The 25,356-nt window shown below is 34.6% G+C and overlaps 2 protein-coding genes across 2 annotated transcripts in view; both read left to right on the top strand.

Moving 5' to 3' along the window:
- LOC115453592 (elongation of very long chain fatty acids protein 7) overlaps positions 1-16,200 on the top strand; it is a 30,470-nt gene extending 14,270 nt beyond the window's left edge. The window contains exons 2-7 of the mRNA XM_037443472.1: positions 6,030-6,089; positions 6,424-6,611; positions 7,026-7,103; positions 10,076-10,165; positions 12,063-12,272; positions 12,567-16,200. Of these exons, the coding sequence (XP_037299369.1) occupies positions 6,035-6,089; positions 6,424-6,611; positions 7,026-7,103; positions 10,076-10,165; positions 12,063-12,272; positions 12,567-12,980 (1,035 nt within the window). The 5' untranslated portion in view covers positions 6,030-6,034 and the 3' untranslated portion in view covers positions 12,981-16,200. The remainder of the gene's footprint in view (positions 1-6,029; positions 6,090-6,423; positions 6,612-7,025; positions 7,104-10,075; positions 10,166-12,062; positions 12,273-12,566) is intronic.
- Positions 16,201-17,873: 1,673 nt separating this feature from the next.
- LOC115453593 (elongation of very long chain fatty acids protein 7) lies at positions 17,874-23,355 on the top strand. Its single transcript, XM_030182302.2, has 5 exons — positions 17,874-17,970; positions 18,736-18,926; positions 20,539-20,613; positions 22,570-22,866; positions 22,937-23,355. Exons 1-5 carry the CDS (start codon positions 17,910-17,912, stop codon positions 23,285-23,287), a joined length of 975 nt encoding a protein of 324 aa, XP_030038162.2. The 5' UTR covers positions 17,874-17,909; the 3' UTR covers positions 23,288-23,355.
- The last annotated feature ends 2,001 nt before the right edge of the window (positions 23,356-25,356 follow it).

Here is a 25,356-nt window from a genome sequence, read left to right as displayed (position 1 = left end):
TCATGTTTTTTCCGTATCATGTTTTGCATATTTCTAATGCGAATATTATCATATTTTCTTCATATATATTATTTTTGCATCAACAATTGTCGTACGGACATTTCAAATAAGACAGCGACTTATTACCAATTGGTAATAACTTTTGGAGCAAAATGTTTGCCCTGAAGTCCGGTCTATGCCTAATGTCTTTTATAATATCAAGAAGTCCCCCGCTGCATCTAACTGCCTGTCTTACGCATTAAACTTAAAAACTATCCAATTGATTTCGATGAAATTTGGTATGGAAAATATGTAGGGTGGCTTTTATAGCGAAAAACTTTAGCAAGGAAAAACTTTATTACATAGGCGGAGCCGCGGGCAAATGCCAGTTCTATAATAAGTGCAAACGCCTATATTTATTGTAAATAGGCACTAGATTTTGCATTTGCCACCTTTCCAATGACACGACAATGACTGTGCAAATTCAACATTTCCTACCGATGTCAAAGACAAAGCTGGTGTAGACTGGACATTTTAGTAAGATATGTTTATCCTTAAACTTTTGTTGGTCTATATTCGTCACCGGACTTCTAAAGGCTAAAAACGAAATTGTTTTTTGCCTTAAAAAGCTAATACTGTAACGAGTTGAAACACGCATTTCTTACGAATCCCGAGTTTTGAATAATTAGCAGTGTTGAAAAATTATTTTTCGGATTTTATAACGGTTTTTTATATTGTTATTTTCTCCCAAGGTTTCGAAAACTTTGCAGCCATCATGGTCACGGGGGAACATAAACCGCGATAAAATCCGGAAAATAGTTTTATTTCAATGTCTAACATTCACTTATACATAAAAATGTGTGTGTATTTTGACAGTATTTAAAACTTCTTAAGTACTTTTCAAATATAAACTACAGTCAATTATATAATTTAAAAGTTTTTTAATTCATATAAGATACCACACAGCCCTCATATCTGCCTTGCAACTCCTGCAGTTAAACCAGGATTACGATGTAACCTAAAATCTACGCCAGCATCATCAGCACGATTTTAAGACACCGTGCCGTGAGCGCGACATTATGCAAACGCTAGCCTGTCTAGGCTACAATCAAACAAAATTATATGGAGGGCTGAAAAGCTAATTAACTAAGGCGACAATTTTTTGCGTCACAAGTTTCATACATATTTAAAACATTTTCTATGTTTTTAAAATAGTAAAAAATTTTCAAAATAAAAATGTCGCTTTAGTCAATTAGCCTTTCAACCGACGATCTTATTAATTTTCTAAGCTATCGTTACGTTCTCAGCATATCTGTGTAGGATCTTATCAAATCCCAGTTACATCCGCGCTGTAAGCATAATTCTATGATCAGTTCACATCGAAATCATCGCGTCATTTGTCTAACCCAGCTACCTGGTAACCTGGTCCCAATGCAGGCGATGAATTTAAAGTCGACCTATTGAACGACGGAGCTAGTCGACACAGATATTAGAAAGCTCAGTGTTAGCTCTAATGCACATGGGGCGAATCGGAACGCATCAGCGAGACAATACCTCAAGGGCCCTGTCACACTAAACAATGCAGAAATACGATTGTATAACTTGTTATAATAAAGTTGTATAATTGTAAAATGTAGGTAGATATTGTAATTTTGACTTTACGGATGAAGAACACCTCAGTCCCCCCCGTGACCATGAAGGCTGCAAAGTCTTTAAAACGTCGGGAGAAAACTAATACTAACCGCGATAGAATCCGAAAATTAGTTTAATTTCAATACGATTGTATAACTAGTTTTTTTTTTTATTTATTCGTGTTTTGTCGCATAAGGCCTACAGCGACTAGGATTTCGGTTTTATAAACTGCAATTGCGGGCACTAAGAACTTTACAATATTATTGTTATAATGATGATGTTTGTTTATTTTACATTTCTATTTAATAAGTCAGTGTATATTTTTTTATGGAGTTTTTTTGTCTCTTTTTTATAGAACAAAATCAAAGGTTTTATCTCCACTCCGCACGCAATCCGTCAAATGTAATAAGGTCTCTTATAACAAGCTTTGACATCCAGCGTAGATAAAAAATGTTGAGATTTTTTTGTGATGTGTAATTTTGTAAATTATAGTACATAATATTGTGATGTGCATTGAACTTGAGGGTTTGAATAAATAAGTGTCACTGACATTACGACATTCAGGTCTCTTTCGTGACAGATATTGTGGGTAATGTATAAATGATTGTTGTAAGAACATGTTTTCTTACTACGTTTTTATATAAATAGGTAGGCAAAACAATTCAGTGAATTTTCTCTATCGTTTGTCGGCAGAATTTCTTTATTTAACAAGTTCTAATGTTATTAATTAAAATTGGGAGTTATATTTGAGTAACTGGGTTCCCAATAATTATATATATAGTTATATATATAATAAAAGCGAAAGTTTGTTTGTTGATAATTATGTCCTTTTATAAGTGATCAGAAGCGGCGACAGCCTAGTTGGGTGAGGAACGGACTGCCAAGACGAATGTCCGCAGGTTCAAATCCCAAGGGCACACACCTCTGACTTTTCGGAAAAATCATGTGCGTTTTCTTTGTGAATTATCGCTTGCTTTAACGGTGAAGGAAAACATTGTGAGGAAACCTGCATGCCTGAGGAGTTCTCTATAGGAATTTCAAGGGTGTGTGAAGTCTACCAATCCGCACTAGGCCAGCGTGGTGGACTAAGGCCTAATCCCTCTCAGTAGTAGAGGAGGCCCGTGCTCAGCAGTGGGCAAGTATATAATACAGGGCTGATATTTTTATTATTATTAAGAAGTTTAAAGAATCAAACAGGGAGAGATGTTTTTGTTATAAAAGCACAGAATTGATGAATTCTTACGAAACTATGCTTCCCTTAATCCTATTGTAATTTCTGTTCGACAGTACAACACATTTCAAAAACTGGAGCGGTTAAGCTTGGCGACTCCGAAATTGATCAAATAGGAAGACAGGCAGAAGTCATTATAAATTGCCCAAATTGTAGATAAACAATTTCTTGTCGACAATTCGTTCTAAGAAAATTTTCAATAAGACTTATTTTATCGTACTTTTTATTATTGAATGCCAAAGTTTGCGTCTATGTTTGGTTATTTGTAGAAACGCACAACCAACTAAACGGATTTGGATGAAATTTGACACACAGGTAAACCGTGTCTTGGATTAAAACATATACTAGTTTAATTCCGGGCATTCGCTCCCGTGGGAAATAATAAATTTTTAAATAAATAGCGCTATCGTACAGTGTTTTAGGGACTTTTGTACCGGCAAGGCTTTCCACGCGGGCGAAGTCGCGAGAAACAAATAGTATAAAATAAGTTAAAAATAAATATTATCACTCATGTCGGTCATTCTTAAGGTGTCTGCATAGCTTTCTTTTCACATGACAACGAACTTTTGAAAAAGGGCTTATGACTTAAGTATTTTCGTCTGATTACATTTTAAGTTGAATTGTTAAACTCACGCACAACAAATTAGTTACTGTTACGATGCTTAACTAAATAATATAAATCATGAAAAATGTCATTAACTGCAAACCTCAACGGAATGTGGTTATTAACCTAAAAAAATAACAAGTATTTATGATAATATAAATAAAAGTAATCTTTTATCATACTTACCAAAGCAAATTTATACATTTGCCGATAATACAAGGTTTTTTATGTAATTATAATGTCATTTCCTTTATAAGTATTTCCACCGACATATGATTTAAAAAGCAAATTGTAATGTATCGGAAAAATGTACTTTCTAAAATCACAACGCCAATAAGTACCACTTTCATTACTTATTTTAGGACAGCTAATAGTTGTTACAATATTTTGTAAATAACAACGGGTTACAAAAAAAAATGTGACACTTCTTTAAGGCGGTACAAACATCTACCATTTGCAAAATATTACTAATTCTTCATAATGATTAAAACAAAACACAAATAACTACGAGAGGTCAATAAACCTTCTCCATTGGTAGTGTATACGATCTGTGAACGAAGAAATCGCGTGTTACATTTCCATGTCAGCTAATACCATAAAACATATTCCTACAAGCATTGATGCTAAGCTGGCAGGTGAAGTTAAGTTAAGTTAAGTTAATAAAAGAAACACGCAAATCCGTCCACAAATCTGTAAGTAAGTATATATACATAAAAATATAAACAAATGGATTGGGAACCTCCATATTTGTTCCATTTCAATAAAATAACAGCCCTGTATTATATACTATCGCACTGTTGGCTACGGGCCTCCTCTACTACTGAGAGGGATTAGGCCTTAGTCCACCACGCTGGCCTAGTGGTAGATTTCACACACCTTCCAAATTCCTATAGAGAACTTCTCAGATGTGCAGGTTTCTTCACGATGTTTTCCTTCACCGTTAAAGCAAGCGATAATTCACAAAAAATAGAACAAGAATACATAATTTTAGAGAAGTCACTCACGCATTCATATTGTATCCTTACTGCTCCATGTTCCTATTATACACAGTATCACGCCTCTATCTCATAGGGGTAGACAGAGACTATCGATTTCCACCTTGCACGATTCGTGCATACTTCTCGCACTTCCTCCACTTTTCAAGCATTCCCGCCTTTACTGAGAATGTCAGATATCTGACATTTGAAGGTTCGGTGCGGTCGACCCCTATTGGCTCTTCCATCCACATTCGCCTTATATACTCTCTTTGTCAGTTCCTATTATAAATTGTAAAGATGTCAGCTATAATAACATATTATGTTTTGTGAATATTTATGTCAGTAATCTATACATTTAAAAAGATGGGAGCGTGGCTAGGCTCAAATGATGCCTTTGGTTCATTTACAAAAAAATCTTAAGTAAGTACGTACATAGTCCCTATCCTAAAGGTTCGTATACAGTTATCCACACAATACGTATCAAACTACACGTGTCCAGCTCTAAATAGGCGGCGAAAGTTTTTGTGTGTCGTACAAAAGATGGTTTTACTAATGAATCGAAGATAAATGTGTTTGGTCTAAATGAACTGCCCAATGGTGGAACTTGTCCCTTTATGTATTTTTGGAGGGGGAAATGCGTATTTTTATTTATACAAGTCATGATTAATGTCTGAATAAACTTTTTGTCATGTTATGTTGAACACATTAGTCGTGATGTAAAAGGAACTCAATAATAATACCTAACCTACTTACCTCAAAAATAGCAGAAATGTTATTAAATAGATCATCGCCAGTTACTTAAAACTGTGACATCAGTATTTTGAGAATACAGAACATTTAATTACCCTAATAGCCATTCCACTATTTATAAAATAACATAGCGTGTCCTATAACATGTCTTTTAAAATGTATTAATTTCAATCTTGAGGTTAAAAAAATTATATGAGCAAAATATTTAGTAACAGCATTGCTTTAACAAAATGAGTAGGCGTACAAAAATATATTTTAAGTGATTGAGAACTCATTTTCTTTCTAAAAAATCCAAATAATTTTAACATTAAACAACATACATCGGCACTTGAAAGTAGGTTCCGGACGTGGAATCCGTACAAGTCTGGACTATCGCATGACCTGCGTTGACACTACTCTAAAAGAGGCGCGTAACATTATTATAACATACTTACATCGGTGATATATGTACTTTTTAACTTCATACCCACCGTGTAGTAAGTAGTAAACTATCGTAAATTATTAAAGAAACAAGTTATTCGGATATTTTATACCTACTTATGTATATTAGATTATGTTATTTCTTACACAATGGCTTGACAAGCAATAGAATGACAATGTAAGAGTTATTACAATTAAGTAAGGAATTAAATAAAAATTAAGTATTTTTTAATGTAAAATTAATTATTCGGTTCTTCTTGGTTAATTAAAAAAATAAAGTTGTATTAGAGTAATGAAGGACTTCTAATATGTCTCTAATATAAAACTTTTTATACTAATTTATTAAAAGTCTGGCCGAAAAGAACAAACGTCAAGCGTCGGCCATTTTGTTTTTATTGTAAGTTATTATAATTTTCGTGTTTCTCTTTATTTTCAGTGAAAATGAGTTATCTCGAGAAAGTCGACAGTTATTTGGATTCCCTGAAAGTAGGGAAAAGTGAGTAAAAATTCTATAATTTTTTAAATTACAAGATACTGTTTTGTACGATAAACATATTGCGAGGCAGTCTAATATTGGAAGACTTCCTCGATACTGTATTTGAATTGTGTTCGAAAGACAAACTGCCATGCCGAGGTCGCTAATACGATTCCAGCGTCGAATAAAGACGTTTCTACTGAATGTAGTACATGAATGAAATTTAAAAATAAATAAATGAGTTGCTCCTCCTGCACGATAATAGGCCGCCTATAACATTATTTTTTTTTTGCGAAATACAAGTAGGTTCTTATGAGACCTTTCATATGAGACTGTTACCTCCTCATAATTTCAGGTGCCCTGGTAGACTCGTGGTTCATGATGTCGAGCCCCACGCCAATCTTATCAGTGGTGATAGCATACCTCATACTGATCAGGATCGGGCCCAGGATCATGAAGAACAGGGCGCCGCTGATGATCAACAAACTCATAGCGTATTACAATGCTTCGCAAGTGGTGTTAGCGGCAATGATTTGTGTTAAGGTAAGATACGTCCCTCTTTTCAGTTCAATTAATATTATGAGAAACTGAGATTGCCTTAAGAGTATTTAAGTGGGTATTAGCAGTGGCTTTGGCACGAATAACAGTAGTATAATCTCGACAAATCGTAGGTGCAGTATTAGCATTTTTCATAGAAAAACGTTATAAACGTGAGCTAATATGTATAGAATTCTTGTCGTACTAGCTATCAAATAAAACTCACATACACCCTAGCCTTTGATTCCCGTAAGGTTAAGCACAGGTACACTTCTGGTGCATCTAATGCACTCACTTGCTGCCTGGTGTATTTCGTTCCTGATAAAATAAGGGCGAGCCTGTCGCCAAATAGGAAAAAAAAAACAATATTATATTGAATTTTATGGGAAGTGGATAATAATTCAAATCTATTAATTCCAGGTGTTCAACTTGAATTTGTTCAGGGATGGTATTTTATACGCCGGATGTCGTTATCCTTCAAACACGCAAAATTCAATGGTAAGTTTGTATGTAGGTATTTTTTTAGTCTTTCACAATTATATATTCATATATATAATAATAATATCAGCCCTATATTATATACTTGCCCACTGCTGAGCACGGGCCTCCTCTACTACTGAGAGGGATTAGGCCTTAGTCCACCACGCTGGCTAGTGCGGATTGGTAGACTTCACACACCTTCGAAATTCCTATAGAGAACTTCTCAGATGTGCAGGTTTCCTCACGATGTTTTCCTTCACCGTTAAAGCGAATGATAAATTCACAAAGAATACACACATTATTTTTTAGGAAATTCAGAGGTTGTGTGCCCTTGGGATTTGAACCTGCGGACATTCGTCTTGGCAGTCCGTTCCACACCCAACTAGGCTATCGCCGCTTTTTCTTATATTCATATATATATAAATAAAAATCAATTGCTGAGGATCAGTTTAGAATCTTTTTTGTTGTATTTTAATTATCAGGACAAGGTTTGTATTAAAGAACAATTTTAAAAAGTCAACGGGAAAAGACATACATTAGGTGATATAATATTTGTATGAAAATAATTTTTGTACCCAATAATCTCCAAAATCACCTGACTTTAAAAAAAAATTAGACGTCTGGATAGTCTCAGCGTGAATTATAGAAAAATTTTGGACCCGATAGGTGGCTGGATGTCGAGATTTAAAAGATGAAACGTAGTTAAGGCGATACCTCAAGGTCCATTTTCATACATTTTGTTTCACCTTTAATATGGGTAACTAAACAAGTATTGGCAAGTAAAGAAATTAAATTCACGTCTAGTTAGTGATTAGTTCTCGCAGTTGAAAGAAAAACGTAAAAATAATTAATAATCATGGATATTTCGGCCTTTAAAATTTAATATGACGAAATTTTAAAGGCAGAAATATCCATGATTATTAATTATTTTTAAACTTGCCAATACTTGTTTAGTTACCCAGATTAAAGGTGAAACAAAATGTATGAAAATGGACCTTGAGGTATCGCCTTAACATAAAATGCCGTGTATGGAAAAACAATGTTTGGCGTAGGTACCTACTAGCATTTATGTGAAAATGGAACACTCTATTGATATTATTATAGTCCTCGACTTGCCGTGCTTGATAGCTCAGTGTCTGAAATAGAGTGCCACTGCTAATTTTAGGGGTTAAAGTGACAGGTTTGGGCCAGAATATGCTGTCAAGTACCAAAAATGGAACTGGAAATTTTAATGGCAATTGAATAAAGAACTTCCAAAACATATAGCTACAAAATTAAATATACAACTCGCGAGTAATTTCAATGCTAAGTAACATATCTGAAAAGTAAGGGTAAAGGTTACGGCCACGAGATACAATAATATTGTATAATTTGCAACTTTTTTAACAGCACGGCATTGGAGTTTTGTGTGACGTCAAACTATCGTATTATAAGTATAGGTATGGTTATTATTCTCGGAACCCAAAGCGAACAGTGATATTTTGCGAAACACTGTTGACGTCGATACATTGTAACGACGTAAGAGGGTTGTTGTGTGAATATTAATGTACTAATTTTAACCTATACTAATATATAAAGCTGAAGAGTTTGTTTTTTGAACTCGAAAATATCAGACAGTACTCAACCGATTTTAATATTTTCCCTAATAGGAAGCTACATTACTCCCAAATGCTATGTTTTATCCCGAAAACTATTTGACGCAGAGCTGCAGGGAAAAGCTAGTTAAAAATAATATAATAATATATACTGCATTATGTCTACAGTGGAACTATGATTAACGATTTGTTGTCCAATAATTACTTATTGATTAGTGTGAAAGCCACAACCGTGTGCATATAGTTAACTGTTTCCATTATTATTTCAAACTATTCCAATTTTAAAATCAATATTGTGTTCGAGGCGACCGCAGTGTGCATTTTGTCTCCGAGTCACTATTCGGTTTTCCCCTTATCGACAGGCAAATTGCCACACAATCTGTAGGTGTACGCGTTTTATGTTGACATGTAAAGTGTTCTATTATCAGCACCGGATCTTGATTTTTTGCGAGGTGTGCCAAAATCTGGAATAAGCCACCCCCACCGACCTTATTTTTTCTATGTCATCGTCATTAGCATTTCGAGCCCCGCGTAAAATAATTTGTTTTTAATGTACTGGAAGTCGCAGTAGTCAAAGTTGCGTTAATGAGGAGTTGCGTAGACGTCTACCAAGTTTGTCGCCCTCTGAAATGCCATCCAGGGCATGGGCCCCGGCTTGCCTCCCTAGATCTTAGGCTGCCTATTATAGTCGTATGTTTTGGCAACGAGTATGAGCGTTTGTCTAGGAGTTCGGTTTACAGATTGGACAACATTATGTGTGTTTTAATATTTATTTATTACAACTCGGAGGATTTGGATCCCGCACAGGGCTAGAAGTTAGGCGGTCGGATGTAAAACCGTTTTTTTTGCATTATATGGCGAGACGAGTATACCGTTTCCTGAACGGAAGGGATAAAATCGCTCATAAATAAATTAGCAACATCATTCAGAACTTTGAATTATAAAAGACTGTGTGGCATTTCACTGCGCTTATTATACTGAAACATATCAAATAAAGTCCTTCAAACTGAAACAAAACAGTGCATGCACACTGCTGCTGGGCGCCGAAGATATACATTAGGGCCTAACCTATTCAGAAGAAGCTTCGCATACGAGAGCTACCACCGCCGCAGTTATTTTAGCAAATATTGTGTTTAAAAACTTAATAACATATTTAAGGTAGGACTAGAGCAAGTAAAAGACTAAGATGTATAACACCTCGTTTGACACCCCAAAGTGCCTGTGGGAGCAGGCCGGCCCTAGTTCTGCTGTCGCGTTGCTTTGTAATCCATAGTATAAAAATAAGCCCGCGACTACAGCTTTGCGTTTGCGCTGGATACATTAAGGCGCCCTTGGTCTACTTTGGAATTGAAACGAAAATAAATTATTATATTAATATTATGATTGTTTTTTCAGCTGCTTGATCTTGGTTGGTGGTACTTTTTCGCAAAATTCACTGAGCTGCTGGACACCGTGTTCTTTGTGCTGAGGAAGAAAAACAAACAGGTAAATAATACGTTAAAAATAGTTCATGATAAAAGGTATGAATAACACACACTTGTATGTCTATAAATAGGTACCTATTTATAAAATAAAATACATTTAGTAGCATTTTATCGTTCTGGAAATTTACTAACGATAGAATCTCATGTATCCCCGCATTACACAAATAAACCGTCAAGTTGAAGACTACTAATTATGGAACAATTATATTCGCACGTGACGTGTCTGATTACTATGAAAGCTTTGGAAAAAAACAATTAAAACAATGACAGCAGGTTTTCAGTAACAAGTTAATATAAACATATACCATTATATAATGTTGACGCAAAGACAAAGCGACACGAAAATACGTACGCATGCAGGACCATTCTAACTGAACGATGTGCCTATTTTACGAATTTACCATTGAAACCCAACGCAACCCAACCAACCCTTGAAGCATCAGGGCCATTATTCTGTATGATAGTGTAACCGCGTAACGCGGCCGTGTCATGTTATCTTCGAGAAATGTGCGTGGAATGGTATTCTGTAAGACAAATTTCTATAGTCCTAAACATGACGCGTTGTGTTACGTGCTTGTTACGCACTGTTAAAATAACGTGCGCGATAGAGAATAAGGCCCCTGAATGTTTGCCGGCAAACATGCCAGCTACATGACATTACACGTGTCACCTTATTATGTAGTATATAAGGTTATATTCCCGTGACTGTTGGTAGGTCTGGTCGAGTATTACTACAATATATTTTTTATTTATTATACGGTCACGGCAAAGACACCCCACTACGACTAATTGTAAGTGGGGTGGATTCCAATAGAATGTCGACTGATGAGAGATGATTACCCCTCGACAGTCGACACAATTATGCCGGCCTGTTGGAATCGGATATACACAGGCTGATCCCGGAACGCGACACACTTACGTGGGCCAATGTTGGCCATTATTTCTGCCGCAGCATATGCACACTTATTGTTGGCTATAATGTCCTTCAAACAGCAGCAGCAGTGTGCATGCTTTCACTGTTGTACTGCTGTTTGAAGGACATTATAGCCAACAAGCACTGGACATATTGAGACTAAGAGCCTGTTTCACAAGTTCCAAGTGAATTTTATTTGACAATTATTATATTAATCAGCTAAACTCTAAAGTAAATAAACTTTATTATTTATTTAGGACCATAGATTAGATTGTCACTTTTGTATTTGATCGGGTCTTACATTTATATGACGAGTAGTATTTACTCAGAAGTTGTGAAACAAGCCCTCAACATCTTAATATTATGTCTCAGGATAACAAATGCAGTGGATTGCCACGCGGTACTTTTGATTTAAAGTTATGTAAGGTTTTGAGCTTCTCTTTTTATGGGTATTCGTATTGTTTACCATGAGGCCAGTAGCATGTTCCTCTTGCCAATCGACTACAATAAAAAAAAATAGGCATCCTGTGAATGAGCACCATCTGTTTCAAGCCAATGAGGTATAATATGTTTAGTTGTATTTGGATATAATTGAAATGATATTTGAATACAATTGAACTAAGTTTTAAATTAATCCTTAATCCTTTGGTGGAGTAGTGGTATAGTGGTTCGCCTACCACCCTGAGGTTTCTCGTTTGAATTGAAGATATTGGGTTATTCTACTCCTGTTGCCCCCTGTCACATCACGGGACAGACTACAAATGGGGATCAGTAGGTGCACTAGTTGCACCTCTACGTACCTCCACAGGAATAATAATTTTATATGATACATACACATGTATCATATAAAAATACACAATGAAAATTTAATATAAGGAAAGATTTTTACGTAGACACATATCGTCATGATCAATATGCTTGCCTTATAGAAGATTTTTACGTGGTATAATAAAACTGTTGATTAATAAGTTATTTTCTTTGCCAGATCACGTTCCTACACGTGTACCACCACGTCATCATGGCTCTCTACTCCTGGAGCTACCTCAAGTTCGCGGCTGGTGGGGAAGGCGCTATCCTTGCCCTCCTCAACTCAATAGTGCACGTGGTCATGTACACATATTATTTGCTGTCCGGTTTGGGACCGCGATTCCAGAAATATTTGTGGTGGAAGAAATACGTCACGAAAATGCAGCTGGTAATTCTGAATTATTTAATTTCTACGCAAGTTGGAATAGGTCAATTTTATTTTATATATTTTAGTTTTATAGGATTACTGCAGTAAACTGCAGTCGACGCCCTGATTAGACCTCTGCCTACGCCTTCCCCAATATCCCCATAAATGCTTGATGTGTGTTTTTTTTACTGCAGTAAATATAAATATAATTTACGAGATGTTAGCTATCTATACCAGAACTATCTCACTATATTTTCTAACACTATATTTTCTACGTATAAATTAATGCTAATAAATTTAATTCCTTATTTGCAGATACAATTCATTCTAATGTTGGCGTATTGTGCTTGGACACATTTCTCACCCAGATGCCAGTACGCATCGGGCTTCACTTACTTTATATGCACCAACATTACCATATTCTTGTTCCTCTTTCTTAATTTTTACTCTAAGAGCTACAAGAAGAGAATTGAAAAGAAGGTCAATGCAGATAGCAAGACGAGAAATGGAGAAACAAAAGCGAATGGCGTTTGTAATGGAGTCAAGAGGAATAATGAGAACGGTGTCAATGGCAATTGTAAGAACGTCCCTTATTTAGAAGAGATCCCGTACGAAGTAGATGCAGCATGCGGCGACTACTCTAAAGACGGCAGCGTCTACCTCACCAGGCGCACAGCCAAAGGTGCCTTCAGTTCCGAATATGATTTCGACAGTATAATAAAGAAATGATTTATTATTAAATGACAGTAGGGTTATGTTGAGACTGATGTTTGTGATGACGATGGAGATGGTAAAATTATCGTATAATTTGAAGAAAAAATAGTTTTAAGGGTGCTTAGTTATAAGTTATTGTGAGGGCTCTTTTGCGAGTGAATGGCCATTTTTAATGTCCGAATTTTTATAAATTCCAAAATATTTTGTGCGAACTGGAAGAGTCCTCAGAGGACGGAATACTTTTTAAATGTAGTTGAAATTCTAAAATTATTACACCATATCGTGGACGAAAGTGAATCAAAGGAAATTTTTAAAACGTACCAGTGAGAAATGCGCTTTAATTAAATGAAATAATTATATTTTACAATAAATTGCCAACCGCACAATTAGACAGTGTAATTTAGGTAGATTAGGTTTAATCATTTCTTGTTAACGTTGCAACAGCTGATTGAACATACTGAGATTTACTTGTAATCAGTTCAAATCAATTTCGACACCTTTTGTTTTGCAAAATATATTATTTTAAATCAATTTTAAAGTTGCTTAAGCATGTGATTGGTTAACATTGACACACGATTACAATAAATAAATACGTAACTCCAATTTGAGTTCTGAAAATGTATAATAATACATTAAATAATGTTTTTTTTATTCAGTCGCTAAGATGCCCCCCCCCCCCCCTCGTGTTTTTTTTTTATTGGCAATTGTTATACATTATGCCAATTTAAATTAGCTTCTTGATTTTACAGCATAGCCTTGCATATTGATTTCCTGGGAAATAAATCAATCAATTTTAAATAAGGAATTGAAAAAAATATTAAGTTGTAATTTATATAGTTTTCCGGCGTGTTGTCATCTGTTGTGACTAAATACTTAACTCGCACTCAGATTAAATTCTGATAGTTCGTGCTTTTAATTAATTTAGATATATTTTTATTTTGGAAAACGTAGATCTATAGTAATATAATATTGTTTTCCAACAAATATTGTGCCTTTGAAAATATTAATTGAGAGTTTAAACAACGAAAGACACTTTTGACGTGGATTTTTTATTGTAAATCAAAAATTGATAAGTATGAAGCCTAATGTAAGTTAATTGACTAATGTACATCGTTTTATCAATTTTCTATATGATATAAATAATCTCACGGTGTTTGATTTGTTGTTTTCATGAGTGCACATAGTGGGATCGAAGGCGAGAACGACAAAGTAAGTAAAAGAGAGGGGCTGACAGAAACCTTAATTGCAAGGGAGCAATATAATGTTGTCTGATAGCAATTAAATAGAATTTTGCTTAATTATATTATATATACGTATAAATATAACATGTATTTAAGCTTTAAGACCAATATGAACAAAATTTTGTGTCCAATAATTACAATTTATTATATTATATGTAAAATAGTTTGATATAGACAATTTGAGTATGAATAGAAAAAAACACGTTTAAGGAATCTGTCTCATTATTTCATGAAATTAGTTTTTTTATGTTTGATTTAGCTAGCTGGCAGTGCTGCTTCTAAATACTAAATATGATTAAAATGATAAAATTTGTAATCAAACCAGGATTGCCTTTATGTTCGATGTATGATGTAAAAAAATACCGATTTTAGAGTTAAAATATTTGTGCTTATAGACGTAGATATAACGAAATCTACGTTTATTTTTTGGCTGATTTAAATATTATGCGTCGGTGCCAATTGGCAGTTATAAGTTTAGATTAAGACGCGTTTTCACTAAAGCGGAACAGGGAAATGTATAGAAATGTAGGTCTCTAATATAAGAAGTTGTCAGAACGGAAATTTGGTTTCTCAGAACATATCAGTCTAATCCAAGATATGATAATCGCAATCCAGCATATTAATTCAAGATATGATATCATTTTCATTCATCTAGCACCTTTTCTTATACATGCACAGCTAAGTCCCCCCACTGAACCTGATGGTGGGTATAGTGGAGTCTAATAGAACATCGACTGACGAGAGATGGTTACCTTTCAGCAGTCGACATGATTATGCCGGCCTGTTGGAACCGGATATACACAGGCTGATTCTGGAATGCGACTAAATGCATTATCACTGGGGCGAAACTGCGTACATAGTTAATTATTTTTTTTATAAATTTGTGCAAACAACAGCGCCAATAGCGGATTTCTCTTTACAGCTCTATGCGTCGACTCTGTCACCCCGCTTTAGTAAAAACGCATGCTTAAGAATTAGGTACTACCTATTAAAGAATCAAGCTGACATATTTTATTAGTTTTGCTAATATAAAGATCGGATTAAATAACTAAAAGTCCACGATGCTTATAGTAAATGGTTTTTGTTAGTTTTTTTTTTTTGCATTTTAATTAGCCGCAAGTCCGTCCCATTGAATGCAATTTCATATTATTTTGTCTGAAAACTTATATTTAATATTTGTGTATAGCCCTTCGTATTGATACCTCGCATCTCGCTAAATTAAATGGTGTACTATAAGTTTTGGTGAGTTGAATGCTATGGAGAACGTTTATAACATAACATAGTGTACCGCGAATAGTAGAATAATGCTTATTATGAAAGATAAAGTGACGATATTTCCTTGAAGCACCAAGCTATCACGTATTAATACTTGGCAATAATTTTATATTCAGAAGCAAAACGAAGGCAGAGATAAATAATATCATATTATGTTCTTCGTCTTTATACTCGCTCTCTGCAACGAATAAATAAAAATCAAGTTAAAATACCATGTTTAAATTGACAACTATTGAAATAATGGAATTTTAGATTGAATTGAGTGTACGTTTACATTAAAAGGTATGTTTAATGATTACGCAAAGTAAACATAGAAGTAGAGCAATTTTTTGGATTTTATCGCGGTTTTATATTATGACTCTCAATGGAATGTTTTTTTCAAGAATGAATTTTGAAAATTGTTGTGTGTATCTTGAGTTATATGAAAATCTATGATTCAAAATCCATAATACGTGATGATTTTACGAAGTTTTGAGCTTACACTATATATTTAAGATTCAATTCAATATTATAAACGTTGTCAATAGTATTCATTCGTAGACTATTGTCAGTGTTTATTGATATTCTAAAAGCAATAACTATAAGATTAATGTGCCGGCATATCAAACATGAAACAGGTTTACGATTTTTCAGCATAGTTATTAATTCGTATAATTTATGCAATTTACAATAGTACAAAATAATTAATATTTTTAAGGAAACAATAAAGACGTAAAAAATTTAAATTGTTTTCTTTTTCAATCAGTTATATCAATTTACAGCTTAAGATAACCAAAGTAATTATAAAAAATATTATGTGGTATTGTCAAATTTATTTTGTAATTATGCCCTTTCTCATGTCAAGTTTTAATTTAAGTAATACTATAAAATACACTTATAACGAATGAAAAAAACCTTGATTCAAATATGAAAGTAGGTACATTATATTAATATAAGATCTTATATTAATATTATGTATAACTTTTAATAACAGATTTTAATATATTTTTTTAAATGAGAGAAAGAAAAAAATATCCAGTACTATAAGTATTTCTAGAATCTTCGAATATCCAATTCTTATATTAATATTATGTATAACTTTTAATAACAGATTTTAATATTTTTTTTAAATAAGAGAAAGTTTAAAAGAAATACTATACAGTACTATAAGTATTTATTTCCAGAATCTTGGGATATCCAATTCAAATATACTTTAATCAGTTCAGCAACTTTGGTTCGTCTTTATACCCGATTTAAGAAATTAAATATCCAGTCGACACGATTATCCCAGCCTGATTGAACCGGATACACAAAGGCTGATCCCGGAAAACGACACAATTAGGTGGGCCACTATGATAGGTTTTACCTCCACCTTGTGTACGGAGGACGCTATCCTTACAGACCAGCCCTAACCCCGGTAAGTTAATTACTACAACTCAGATTTATAAGACCAATTGTATTTTTTACTTTATAAAATGTGTGTTTGCCACGCCGAGCGGGTGTGGGCAGCGCGTGGCGACATATACGGGAAGAATAATAAAGCATTAACATATGGAAAACGTCACGCGGCGTGCCAGAGGGCACGGCCTGTGTACGCAGGTACCGCGTGACTTAGGGCGGGTTCTAGCGCCTAGCGGATATTTTGTATTTAATTGATTTTCCGCGCAATTATTATAATTGATAACGCAAAACATTATATGTCGGTTTCTGATATTGTTCACATTATCTAGGTTGGAATCAACTTTGTTATGATATTTGTTCAAATAACTACTATGACGAACTTATAATCAGAAATATCTTGAGATTTTTGTGCATTCTTCAAAATTTTCTGAATATGGATGTTATTCATCATCGATGGGTATTGATCAAAATGCCTGTTCATATTTGAATAGTAAACTCCTTCTTTAATTTGTAAGAATTTCCTGTGCAAAAAAACCTTTTATAAATACTCGACTACCAATATGGAAAGTCTCATTTTGGTTCAAGCCGACCTAAATAATAAATTATAAGCCACGCATTCAGCGGCGATCCGCATCTTGGGATGACAATCGCGACGTCATCATGCCGCTATTCCCGCTGTCCGGCACCGCTACCCACCCCGCTTGTGACCGAGTGAAAAGCGACAGTAATTGTAAAATTATTTTTAACTAACTTCAAATTAAAGACACCTACCAGACATACTTCTTCAAAGAAGGGACAGATGCTATAATAAAACAACTATTAAAAGTATTTTCCTCTCAATATGCAGTAAAATTAAAAACCTATACACATAATCAATACATTTAAGTATTAATAAACTACTTAGTATGAAAGTAGTATGAAGTCTGAATTTCATCCATTAAAAGCGTTTACTCACACCACACCTCAATGTACTAATAATTTGCAAATATAACCTGATTTATTGTAGTTGAAACGTTCCAACCGTTATACTGGCAAGGTGTGTCCAAAAATGAGTGGTCAAAATAATCATGATTCAAACGCGGAATCTTACTGGAACTTCAAAGGTCACTGTAAGTGTTTTTTCATGTTTTTTGGTCTAAAAACATAATGAAATACCTTCCATAGTAAAAACATAAAAGAAAAACGAAATAGTTTAACAAATTTTTATCTCTGCGGTTATCGTACCACGATTTAAAGAAATACTTTCCACCCATACTGCAAGATGGTTTATTTAGATTTTATGATCGACCTATGACGACATTGAAATCTCGCAATTTTCTTTCGGGATGGAAATAGGTTCAAAATTAGCCCTTATTGTATACGTCATAGTGAAACAAGCCAGGTATTAATCTTACTATCGATTCAAGAATAACAATGACCTTATTTCTCCATATTAGTATATGCAAAGTCAATTCACGATCCTTACTTTATTTTGCAAACCGTACATACTAATCTTATGACTTATGTTACTACTATATTAGAATAACGAAGCTTTATAGAAGTGTTTGGTGTTTTGTTAGGAGTAAACGATGAAATCATGAGTCCAGATGAAATTTATTATATTAATAGAACATGTCCTTAATTCACATCAGCCACAGGAGGTCCTATACTGGACATAGGCCAACTCCTAAAGATTTCCAGACTAACCTGATAGAATCGGCCTGTACCCTTAGTCAGCGCCTCTTGCAAGTGGACCTCCAACGCGCGCGTCTTAACATAATATAATTAACATTTTATAGCCTCTTATTTACCCCGAAAAGATGAAACTGTTATTGCAGATGGACCCGCAAGCAAAATTTAGTATTCTATACAAATTATATTTTAATCCGTTTCAGTTGACTTCGTGGACCAATGGTTCTTAATGGGATCCCCTATTCCCATAATAGTAATATTGACGGCATATCTTGCCTTTGTCCTCAAATTGGGACCAGATTTTATGAAAAAAAGGAAAGCTTACAAGTTGACAAACATCTTGTTGGTGTATAACTTAGCAGAAATTATTTTTGCAGCATACTTATTTAATTTGGTAAGACTTTGCATAATGACTTTTTATATTAATTACAATTACCTACCGAAATTTAATTGTTTCATAAATATATTTCTCAGTACAGCTGCTGCTGTTGTCTAGGCAGCTTTGAAGTTAGTCACAGTACCTCTATGAGTATCTGTCGGCACCTGCTTGTCTCCAATAACAATGGCTTTGCCGTCACTCGTGGCAAACTTCAAGCCGGCCGGGCCTGAGCGGCCGCACTGCATGTTTTTTAATGTGCACGTACCCTTAGCACGAATTACGCGTTAAAGTATCATTAACGTAATGGTTTCATTTAAGTAATTTATTGTATGGAATTTTTAATAATGTCTCATACCGTATTTAGAACAAAATAGATTAGGGCGAACGTTATGTGCGAGTAAACTTCCAGTTCCACATTGTTGTTATGGGAATTATCGTTTAAATGACGTTTGAAAAGAAGAAAATTTTAATAAAATTTGAATAGTAAATAGCGTAGTTATAGACAATCATGTATTTAAATCTATAAAAAAACGTCAACTTGTCCCTTTTTTGAGGTATGTCTAACGATTACTAAATATCTTACGCAGTGACTACTCTACGGCTAAATACGTTAACTTACTCGATACGAGTACTGTACTATGATGCTTCAATTCCTGCTAAGGGCACTGTTCCGCTTTGAAAGATATTGTAGCTAACTCTCATAGCTGTGTTATGAGGTTCATACTTTACAACGATATTCCTCAGTATTCTACAGAGCTCTGTTTGTGTCACCGTTATCAAGTATCAGATAGCTTTCTTAACAGTGCCAACAACCTCCACCACCCGAGGCAATTCTTGTGCGCGCGGTCTTCACATCAAATGCACACCCATACACGGGGGAACATTATGTCGCGACTCTAGGCACATAGTGTAATGTGTATACCTTTTGATTGCCAAATATACATGGAGGCCTATAAGGGTTCGCGGACATCTCCCCTCCTTCTCCCTACCAACCATCCTAACAAAGCTCCTCCTCCTTTCTCTTCTCTTCCTTCCCGCTATCCCCTCCATTCTTCCTCCCGGGCCTCGTGACCAAATAGCTGCGGGTTGTCAGCGTCAGTATGGACCACCTAATTTTTATTGGGACTGCCGTGGTTGCTAAGCCGTGGGATCGCTTGGACACCGTTAGCAGGGTACCGCCAGTTATAAGCGTGGCAGTTTCCAAAAAACAAACAGTGATAACCTTTTCCTCATTCTCCCTCGAGGCAATGCATGCCCATGCACCGGGGACTTTGTCGCGGCCCTAGGTACACAGTTAAGTGTGTATACCTCATGGTTGCCAATTCACATTGAGGCCTACAAGGGCTCGCGAACAGTTCCTAGCCTTATCCCTCCTCCTATCCTAAAAGGTTTCCTTATCCTTCCCCCACACTTCCTTCCCAGCTATCCCCTCCTAACTTTCCTCCAGGACCCTGTTGTCGTTAAGCCGAGGAATTCCAGTATCCCATTTGCGGGTTTCTCCCGGTGTTGACTGTGGGGCCCGATACCTAAAAAAAAGAACCTCTTTCTCATCGTTGTCACCGAATTCTATTTACACTGTATTTATCTCTCTATATACGATAAACTGAATGATTTTAACCATTTCCAGTGTATAAAAATACTAGTGCCGCTTGGGATGCTCCGGAAGACTTGCACTATGGACACTGAAGAATCGAAATACCAAGTAATTGATTGAATTATTTATTTGTTATTAATACTAAGTACGTTTTGTGTTGCATAACTCGGCGAAGAAGTTGGTGGATCACCTGATATTGCATACTGATCAGGGAAACAAACAACAATGTATTAAATATGGAACTATTTTCTTGTACTAGGACTGTTAAGTTAAAGGTCCCTACCCGCACCACAACCACTCCATATTTCAATGACAAAATGTGGTCGAGTAATGGTGGCAATTTCGAAACGGAATACTAGTGTCATACATGTGGCGATATACATCGTTACTGTATTTTAGGCATTTTGCAGACGATCTTTTCACACAGGTCAAGCCGCTAGGACCACTTAATTATACATAATATATACTTTTAGCATTCGTATAAAGTTTTGTTAAATTACATTTATTAGGTAATAATGCTAATTCAACAGATTAATGTTTATTCACGCATTTAAATAAATGATACCAATAGCATTATTCGTTCCAAACGCGAACATAGTTCAAAACAATAGTTATAGAACGTGCTTTCTATATATATTATACTAGCTTTTGCTCGCGGCTTCGCCCGCGTGAAGGAGTTTTCCGGGATAAATAATACCCAATACTGATAGGTTCAAACTAATTTTATCGCCATCGGGGTTGAATTTATCAAAATCCTATTTAAGCGAACGTCTTGATCATAGTAGCTCCAATCTTTAATTTCAGTTCAATCAGTCGAAAATCTAAAAAGCTTTATACAAACTTTCATCCCCTATTTTATCCCCTTAGGGATGGAATTTATCAAAATCCTTTCTTAAGGCATGCCTATATCATAGCAGCTTTATGCATACAAAGTCTCAGCCAGATCGGTTTAAAATTGACAAAGTTTCATACAAACTTTCATCCCCTATTTTATCCCGTTAGGGGTAGAATTAATCAAAATCCTTTCTTAGCGGTTGGCTACGTCATAACATCTACCTGCAAGCCGAATTTCAGACCGGTCCGTCCAGTGGTTTGGGCTGTGCGTTGATAGATCACTATGTCAGTCAGTCACCTTTGAGTTATATATATTTAGATTGATTGATTTATTCTCAGGTTCGATTTGAAGATTACCTAATATTAGGGTTTATACAGCCGTAAATGCAGTAAGTACTAAGTAGTTAGCAAACTATGTGATGTATGACTTAGTATTAAAAAATTCACGAATACGACAACCACGTAGAAACAAATGAAGCACAATACCAGCTAAAATTTGTTTTAAATTGCAGCGTCATCATGGTTATTGGGGAGTCCAACTATCGGCTTGTCCCTGAAATATATTTGTTTTGCAATTCCATTGTATAATTAGCATTTATAAATGCTTTGTAACATTGGAATATTCAACTATCAATTATAATGAACTAATGATATTGAGTATGCTTCTTTAATTACTAACTTATAATTCATTGGGAATTATTTGGATGTTTGTTAGAGGTGAATACAGAAATGCTGAACGTATTTCGATATAATTTTCCTGATTAATACACAACGTCGACTAGCTTATAGTCTACTTTTTATCGCAGTGATGACGTGAAAGATACTATAGAAATACACAATTATATTTTTTACATATAAAAAGTTATATGTATCATTTCTATACAAAATTTGTTGATTTTTTACTGTAGAAAGCTACATAAGTTCTAAGTGCTATAGATTAAATCTTATCTCAGATAAATATTAATTCAAGAAAATAGTTAAGATGCAGGTGAAAACGCAGCATAAAGCTAGTAATTCGGCATACAAGTCACTAGAATGTGCGCCCACTCAGACTTTATGGGACATTACGAAAACTCGATTAAGGTTTCCTCTTTTATTTATAATTAATTGTTTTTATTTGTACATCATATTTTTTATTAATGACATGTATGAATCATCATGTTTATTTAAGCCTATTTAGGTTTAATTTAACGTAGTGTATTATATTAATTATTTTATTAAAATTTCTAGGTAACCTCAACAAATTATTGGTACTTCATCTGTAAACTCACAGAACTCCTCGACACTGTGTTCTTCGTGTTACGAAAGAAACGAAATCAAATCAGTTTCCTACATGTGTATCACCATACCCTACTTGGGTTGTGTTCTTGGTTGTTCCTGAAATATGAACCTGGTTATACCCTCCTCTTCATAGGAACGCTCAATTCTTTTGTCCACATAATTATGTACACTTACTATGCCCTCTCTGCGTTTCCTGGTATGGCCAAATATTTGTGGTGGAAGAAGTACATCACTATACTGCAGTTGGTGAGTCTATTTATTACTAAAAATCATAATAGTGTACTGGTTGTCTATTTCTCATTCATATTTTTTACAGACGCAATTCATCCTAGTGTTAATTGAATTCGTGGCAAACATAGTAATATCAAAATGCAAGCCATCCACAGTGATGACAGTGTTAATACTACCCAATTTGGCTTTATTCATACATTTATTCCTCAAATTTTATATGAAGACTTACACTGATGCTCAAAGTAAACAAGAAACAAAAGCGAAAAATGTATATATTACAAATGTTTCCGGCGACTTTAACGGTGAAACTGTCAAAGGAAGAAGTAAGAATACAGATAATATGAAGAAGAAAACATATTATAACGATACTAATCAAGCAAATAAGAGATACATATACAAACATCGTCCTATAGGCGAAGGATTTCAGACACGATAATCAAACATATTTCATAGGAGCTCAAGTAAAGTTAATATAGCTGTAATAATAAATATATTATTGCATAACACAGGTCTGTTTTTTTTAGCAAAGCCCCATATTCACGTTGTATAAAATACAGCATGATAGAATACATGTGAATAGAAAACATGAATTGTTCGGTTCGGCCGAGCTAGTACCACGGATTCAAGAAACCGAAGAGATCTCACAGTTTGCTGTTGAGTTTTGTTTTATAAATGACGTTGTCAGAGTTCCAAATATCCCCACTTCCCTAATTATTCCCTAATTATTTTCCTGCGCATCCATGATCTTTTTGGAATTGTGAGTATTCATAGCCGATGATATGTGGACCGATTTTATCTATAAATAAAAAAAAGAACTAGGTTCTACTGACTGAGGAAATAAAAACAAAAACGAATCTATCCGAAATCATAACGTACAACGACATCTTGAGTCCAATTTCACCATAGATTATATGAACTGTAAATGTAACAGTGTCCTGTGTTGTATATACACCTGTGGCAGTGTAGATATTTATGATTTTATACTAAGAACCTTCGCGCAGAGATGGTAATAAGTATCTAACTTACAATTTCTATGAAGCTATACACTGTTCACACGAAAAGCACAGCTTCAACGAATCAAATTAACAGTTAATAGGTTAGCTTAGCAATTAATCTGGTCTTATGAACTTACAAAATGGATTCCTATGAGACAGGAATGTTTATATGATTGTAATATGAGGTAATAAGTATATAATGTTCCAGGAAAGGATCGAAATTTCCCTCCACATGCCAACGAGTAACGGATAATAATTATGGTGCGTTGATGATTTAAATCGCTTTCTTTGCAGATGTAATGACCTCCGGATCTTCCAAAAGGTTTTTTGTCGAACCCAAAGAGAGAAAGTTGGGTTACGTAAAATAACAATAAATTCGCCATCAAAAGATTAAAGAAAATAAATAAAGATTAATAGATAGATTTTGTTTAACAAGACAATTTATGATGAACTATCTTTTGTTTTAATATGATTTGGTTTTAAATTAGTAACTACATTGCCTACCTCGTATTTATTTAGTTTTTTTATGATTTGTTGGTAAGGTTATGAAGATTTTTATTTTAACTACGTTCTGACTCCTGACAGATCTCCCTACAACTTAAGGTCCTTCAAGCGGACCGTAAAGAACCAATCAACCAGGCCTGCATAGCTGTGCTGACCGTCCGCAGATAATTATCTCTTGGTGGTCGGTTGTTTTTGGGCATCTCTTCACTTATTAGATACAATGTGGCCATTTTGCTGTAACCACGATAAAAAAATAACATTTCTAATTAAAATTTTAATCTTTGGTAGACATTTTTAAACTGTAGTCAGTGTAACTACTGGATATAAATAAGACTGAACATCTCACGTGTCAAGATGGCGAACGTAGTATTCCAAAACAATATTTTGTAATTCAAGGTGTTAGACAGAGTTTCTACTGTTTATGATCGTATCGCTTACCATCAGGCGAACGACAAGCTCGTCTCGTCATTCAAAGGAATAAAAAAACATACAGACGATAACCTAAATTAATTAAGGCTATTGAAACAACAACAACTTGGCTATTAAACACATAAACAGTTTGTCAAGCAACCTAAAAGTAGCATTTAATCTGCACTACATATTATAAAACAAAATTCCCTCCGTTACGTCTCTCTGAAAAAAACTATAGAAGAAAATATTATATTCAGGTAAAGTTGTTAAAGTAATACACAAGGTTTAAAGTAGGAAGGAAGTCATGAGCATACTATTCATTCTTCATTAACTGACCTATAGATACAAGTCATTCACCAAGAACAATGTATGCAAAAAAATGTATTTTTAAATAATGTGAACATAATATTGTTACAGAAATCATATTTTAAAATAATTTTTATACCCAAAAAAATGCAGTTTCACCTTTGTATTGTTCTTTCGCAATAGGAAAATATTTTAAGAAATAAATTTTCCTCTGTCCTTCAATAAGAGAGCTAGGTTTTGAGAATCGAGATAGCTAGATTAATAAAGTTAGATATGAACTATTTAAGTG

Source organism: Manduca sexta, chromosome 26 (assembly GCF_014839805.1).
Source record: "Manduca sexta isolate Smith_Timp_Sample1 chromosome 26, JHU_Msex_v1.0, whole genome shotgun sequence".
Lineage (NCBI taxonomy): Eukaryota > Metazoa > Arthropoda > Insecta > Lepidoptera > Sphingidae > Manduca > Manduca sexta.
This window is presented reverse-complemented; position numbering and strand designations above follow the sequence as displayed.

Excerpts from the sequence above, each read along its gene's own strand:
- LOC115453593 (XM_030182302.2), top strand. The coding sequence starts at position 17,910 with ATGAGTGGTCAAAATAATCATGATTCAAACGCGGAATCTTACTGGAAC. Across the intron at positions 17,971-18,735 it reads CTGGAACTTCAAAGGTCACT|TTGACTTCGTGGACCAATGG; the intron begins GTAAGTGTTTTT and ends AATCCGTTTCAG. Across the intron at positions 22,867-22,936 it reads ACATCACTATACTGCAGTTG|ACGCAATTCATCCTAGTGTT; the intron begins GTGAGTCTATTT and ends TATTTTTTACAG.